Source organism: Callospermophilus lateralis, chromosome 9 (assembly GCF_048772815.1).
Source record: "Callospermophilus lateralis isolate mCalLat2 chromosome 9, mCalLat2.hap1, whole genome shotgun sequence".
NCBI lineage: Eukaryota > Metazoa > Chordata > Mammalia > Rodentia > Sciuridae > Callospermophilus > Callospermophilus lateralis.
Window position 1 is genome coordinate 18,141,790 of NC_135313.1, and position 5,886 is coordinate 18,147,675.

General features: G+C 57.8%; 1 protein-coding gene across 1 annotated transcript; it reads left to right on the forward strand.

Annotated features, from left to right (window-relative positions):
* Nucleotides 1-549: 549 nt before the first annotated feature.
* On the forward strand, nt 550-4,081 carry Fev (FEV transcription factor, ETS family member). The gene is made up of 3 exons (XM_076866525.2): nt 550-601; nt 1,318-1,392; nt 3,495-4,081. The coding sequence occupies exons 1-3, from the start codon at nt 550-552 to the stop codon at nt 4,079-4,081; spliced, it is 714 nt and encodes a 237-aa protein (XP_076722640.1).
* The last annotated feature ends 1,805 nt before the right edge of the window (nt 4,082-5,886 follow it).

A 5,886-nucleotide genomic window follows, 5' to 3' on the forward strand; every position in this document is an offset into this window, starting at 1 on the left:
GCTCTGGGGAGGGGGCTGTGGTCTGGGGGTCCCAAGAGGGACAGGTACCCCGTCCCTCCACTGTTTGCAGAATCGGGAGGCGGAAAAGAAACGCGCTGGCTGCCCCCTTCGGAGCTTGAGGCCAGGGCCCATCCCCCCCGCGTCTCCCGGGCTGCGGGACGCGGGGGGCTGCCGGGTGCGCTTGGCTGTGGCAGGGCGTGTTGGAGACTTTATTGCGATGGGAAGATAAGAGGGGCGGGGGCGGGGTCCGGGGGGCCGAGGCGGCCGCACTTTAATTAAAACGGAAATTGCGGCCCCTGCCCGCGCGGGGACCGGAGGGTTCCAAGCCACAACGTAGCTGGGATCATCGCTCCAGGACCCCCACCCCCACCCCTACCCCCGCCACACCCGGGCTGCCCCCTCCCGCCAGGCCCTGCCGGACCCGGCGCAGTCTTTTCCTCTCTGTCACCCACTGTCGCCTCGGGCGGGGATCGGTGCCCCCGAAGCGCAAAGCCTGACGCGCCCCCCTTCCCCGCCCCCCCATCTCCCACCGCCCAGTCCCCGGCAGCGATGAGACAGAGCGGCGCCTCCCAGCCCCTGCTGATCAACATGTACCTGCCAGGTACCAGGGACCAGCCGAAGGCTGGAGGCACCAGGACCCTGGGCGGGAAGTCTAGGCTAGGGCTTGGGGAAGGAGATTGTGGGGTCCAAACGAAAAGGATGCGATCTGGACACTCGGATTGCAGGGTGGGGGACCGATTGCAATTTAGGACATGCAAGGAACCTTAAAGGTAGATAGAGAGCTCTGCGGTTTCGGTGTGGGTCTAGAGGATTCGAAGTGAGCCGATTGAGAGCCTAGGAGGATGAGACCGGGGTTCAGGGGCCCAGAAGAGCCTGGTGGGGGAGCAGAGGTCTTCCATGTGGTGGAGGACTCTGTGCTCTAGCCATGCGAGGACGCAGGGAGTCGCCCCTGTGTCCTCAAGGCTCCTCACCTTGGTCCTCCAAACGTTCGCACCCGCGAGGCCCTCAAGCGCCCTCCTCTTCTCTTCGAGGGGCTCCGCTCGCCCAAGCTCAGCTGGCGCAATCCCCGCTCGGCTTTATAAGGCTCCAGCCGGCCCCTTCGGAAAACGGATTTCCTTTTTCCTGGACGCGTTTCCTGACTTGGGCGCTACGGAGGGGCTCTGCGCGGCACGCGCCGGGGCCGGGCTCCCGGAGGAGGAGCTGGGTGGCCCGGGCCCCCAGAACATTAGAGACCCTGGAGACTTGGCCCCGGGCCCTTTCGGTCAAGTCCACAACTTCCGCCCGGGTCCGCCTGACTCTTTTCTTCTGCTATCGCAGATCCCGTCGGAGACAGTCTCTTCAAGGAAGGGAAGAGCCCGAGCTGGGGGCCTTTGAGCCCTGCGGTGCAAAAAGGTGAGCTGGCCAGTGCACTGGGCAGTTGAAGTGAATACTGGGCAGTGAATGGGGGACTCGGCATGGACCCCAAGAGAACGGCTGCTACTGCCACCGGACAGGGTGGGAGCGATGTGGATTTTGGGTTCTGTAAAGCTTGGAGTCCTGCACTGAATGTAAGGAAGCCTTTGGGGAGACATTCCTTTGGCCTTTGGCTTTTTCATTTTCTAAATCCTAGGACTGTTTGTAAGCCATGGCAGGTGGAAAGTATCCTGGCCGCCAGATCTTTTTCTGTTGCATATAGTTTTCCAGGTTTGGGGACGGGGCCTGAGGGCCTGAGGGCTGCTATCAGCAGCAGGAGGGCAAGCCCGGAGCACAGCCTGGCAAGGTGACCCAGAGAATTACTTCACCTCCAGACTGGGCTGCTGGTATCCAAAACCCTGCTGGTGCTTCCTGCTTTACCGGCATCTCTGCAGGTCAAGTCTGGGAGTGCAATTGTGGTTGACTCCCATTTTTGCCTGTTGGCGCTGCCCCACCACTAAAATACCAAGTTGAGGCTGGTCCTCCAAGCAACTTCTCTCCCCTGCCCTGCCCCACCCACCCATCAGCATTCTAGATCTCACCAAGTTACAGCACCTACAGCATGGAGGTTGGCAGCTTCTTTTTCCCCCAAGGAAGGGGACATTACTGCACAACAGGGACTGGTTTCCAAATCTCTGGTGTTGCTCAGCAATTGGTGCCAGGTGCACATTTTAACCCAAACCTTCCATTGCTTCTGATCCCCAAACTCAATGCCACACCTAGAGCCAGGTATCTCCTTGCTGGATTGACATGGAGGGATTGGGGTTGAAGTTGCAGGTGAAGGAAACCCTGGGGATCAATGCAAGTGGTGGAAAAGGAGGAGAGGTTCACCAAGCTGGATTTGAGGCAATAATCAAACAAATTTGAGGAAAATCTGTTTTATTCTAAAAGGGAGCAGGATTTTTAAAAATTTATTTTGAATTGTAGTTGGACACAATATCTTTATTTCACTTATTTATTTTTATGTGGTGATGAGGACCGAACCCAGGGTCTCCCACATGCAAGGGGAGTGCTCTACTGCTGAGCCACAACCCCAGCCCCCTTTTTTAAAATTTATTTATTTTGAATCTTTATTGAGAGCAGGATTTGTATCAAGATTTTTCAAGTTTGAGGACCCAAGACAGAGAAGGAAATTCTGGAGAATTTCAGGGAAAAACTTCTGGCCACTTCCTGGACCCGGAAATCTGGAGACAAATTGACCAAGAATGGGAGGACTCTGGGGCCTAGTACAACAGCTTTTCTGTCCTATCTCCCCTCCCCAGAGCTATCCCTTAGGCCCTAGGGGATTATGGCACCTTCCCACACAGGGAGTCCCGCCTGATCCGAAAAAGGAGACCAAAGGGTGAGCACTGCCAGCACAGAGCTTTGCTTACCTAAAGGGGGCTGGGATAGGGAGCCTTAGAGTCTGCCCCTCCTCTCAAGTATACAAGATTTATGTCCTCATTACTGCCTGACATGGTGTCTCAAGGAAGCCCACCACAACACCTCAGGCCGGGTCTATGCCTTTGGGTGTCGGGCACTGGTGTGTGGTTGGGCCTTGAACAGTAGTGGCTGGGGTCATCCTGTTGCCCCTTCCCTCTGAATCTCTGGACAGTAGCACAGCTGAGATGCTGTAGTCCACCCCGGCAGGGCTGCCCGGTGTGGTTGTGTAGGCTCTGCCCTGACCAACAGAGGAGGAAATGATATCTGGCCCTTGCTCGCCTTATAAGGCTAAGGGCCTTGGTTCACCCTTGCCTCCCAAAGGAGGAGGTGGGGGAGCAGAGGTCTTCTCTTTCCTCTCCCAAACCATCCGCCCAGGGGGCTACACCTCCTGAGTAAAAGCTGTTTCCATTGTTGCAAAAGCGCTACAGCCGCTGGAGACCATCGGCCCAACAGCCCTTCCCTGACCAGTCGCTCTGGCAGCACGCGACAGCACCGCTGGACACGACCCCTTCTCCCCGACTCTGGGTCCCCCCGAGTTGGACTGGTTTCCCCCGCCCCCGTCCTTTCCCTAATTCCAGCCTTCCCCTCTACCCCGAGGCTGACCGTCCCCTTCTCCACAGGCAGCGGGCAGATTCAGCTGTGGCAGTTTCTGCTGGAGCTGCTGGCAGACCGCGCGAACGCCGGCTGCATCGCGTGGGAGGGCGGCCACGGCGAGTTCAAGCTCACAGACCCCGACGAGGTGGCGCGGCGCTGGGGCGAGCGGAAGAGCAAGCCTAACATGAACTACGACAAGCTGAGTCGCGCCCTGCGCTACTACTACGACAAGAACATCATGAGCAAGGTGCACGGCAAGCGCTACGCTTACCGCTTCGACTTCCAGGGCCTGGCGCAGGCCTGCCAGCCGCCACCGGCTCACGCTCACGCCGCCGCCGCCGCCGCCGCGGCCGCCGCCGCCGCCCAGGACGGCGCGCTCTACAAGCTGCCCGCAGGCCTCGCCCCGCTGCCCTTCCCCGGCCTCTCCAAACTCAACCTCATGGCCGCCTCGGCCGGCGTCGCGCCCGCCGGATTCTCCTACTGGCCCGGCCCGAACCCGGCTGCCACCGCCGCAGCCACCGCCGCGCTCTACCCCAGTCCCGGCTTACAACCTCCACCCGGGCCCTTCGGCGCGGTGGCCGCAGCCTCGCATTTGGGAGGCCATTACCACTAGACGGGGCGGCGGGGTGCTGCGCAGCCTCTCCCACTCGCCCAGAGCCTTGCCCAGACCTGTCCACAGCCCGAAGAGGGAGCCCGGAGCTTTCCCCGACGTTCCTTGAACCAGATTTTACTCCACCTGCAGCACCAGCTCCGGGCTGGGGGAAGGATTCCAAAGCCTCCTCGTCCTCCTTAAATGATAGATTTGCCCCTCCTCACCCCTTGTCCCCGACCGTGACCCTCCCTTTAAATTTTCTCTTCTAGGTCTCTAGATCCTAAAAAGCCTGAGCCTCTTGTCTTTTTCTCTCGTCTACCTGCATCTCTGGTTCCTAGAAGCCCCCTTCATCGTCACCCCGCTTTTAAGTTCCAAATCTTCTGTTTTTCTCTTCCCCACGGAGCTGCCTCATCCCAGCACCTGGAGGCCTTTTACATTCTTTCTTTTACATTCTTTCTTCCCCGGGCAAAAGGTTGGTAAAGTCCACTATCCCCAAGACTTGTGGTTCCCGTTCGTTCTGAGCCCTCATCTGGCCAAAGCGGGCCCAGTGTGTTTCTATTTCCTTCCAGCTCCATTAAAGCTCCCAAGCTCCCTGCTGCCTCCTTTCTCTGTTCTTTGCTGCACCAGGACCCTTCAATCAGGGGGAAAGAAGGGAGAGGCTCAGCCCAGGCCAGAGCAGAAAGGCCTCCAATGAAGAGCTCAGCAGCCTGGGTGCTGCTGACTGGGAGCGAGGAGCTGCGGGGTGGTGGGCCCTTTCTGCACCCTCCACCTCTCACCCTGCTTTTCACTCACCCCATCCCACCCCAACTTCCACACATTCCACATTCCCCATCTCGCCTAGCCTCCATCCTACCTTGTCTTATCTCCATCCTATCTCAACCTTCCACCAGCCCCTGCATCCCATCCCCTTCCCACATTCATAACTTTCCCTGCCTCCCTCTCCCACCATCCCATCTTATCCATCTCTCCCCCGACCTTCTTTCATTCTCCCTTACAGACCACTCGCTGCCCGCAATAGCTGTGGCTATCTTTTCTTTGGATCCGCCTCCTCGGTTTTTTTTTTTTTTTTTTTTTAGAAGAGCTCTCACTATCACCAGCTCCTGCGCTAGCTGCTCGCAGCCAGAGCTTGCTGGGGACCTCTCCTTCTCGCGGGTGGTGCGCGCCCTCTGCTGGTCAGAGGAGGGTAGGGTGGGCCAGAACTACACCTAAACCTGTGGAAGCTTTGGGCGCCACGTGGTGGAACTTCTGGTGCTTGTCCAGGCTGAGAACAAGAGTTCCGGGTTGGCCCCAGACTTCCTTCAGACTTTAGAGAAGAGGGTGAAAAGAGGAATCCTGACCCTTCATCACAGATCCTACCTTGGGAAGTCCGGGAAGCGGGTCAAGTGGATCATTCTGGCTAGGAGGCTCTTCTGAATACTGTGCCCAATGGCCTGCCGTCCTTATGCTCTCTTCTCAGCTTTTCCAGAACTTATTGGCTGGGAAGTGGCCTTAAATGCCTTCCCTTGGAGGAAAGCAACCCTGAGGAAGGCTCCTGAAGTGATGCCAGGCTTTAAAGCTGCACCCTAAGGAGATCACCTGGTTGTCCCTTCAAGGTCCTGGTATTTCTTTCCCAGGGTCATGTCTCTTCTGGGAAGGAAGGCTCCTGGTAGGTGGGAGAATGCCTTGTGGAGCCTCCACAAGGCAGTTGAGATTTCCATGTAGAAAAGGAAATGCAGATGAAAGGCTGGACAATTAGAATTGTGGGTTGGGCCTGAGTGCCCCTTCCCAGAGAGACCATCAATCACCCATGTCCACCTAGGGAGAGAGCCTTTATCCATATTCATTTT

Excerpts from the sequence above, each read along its gene's own strand:
- Fev (XM_076866525.2), top strand. The coding sequence starts at position 550 with ATGAGACAGAGCGGCGCCTCCCAGCCCCTGCTGATCAACATGTACCTG. Across the intron at positions 602-1,317 it reads GATCAACATGTACCTGCCAG|ATCCCGTCGGAGACAGTCTC; the intron begins GTACCAGGGACC and ends CTGCTATCGCAG. Across the intron at positions 1,393-3,494 it reads GAGCCCTGCGGTGCAAAAAG|GCAGCGGGCAGATTCAGCTG; the intron begins GTGAGCTGGCCA and ends CCTTCTCCACAG.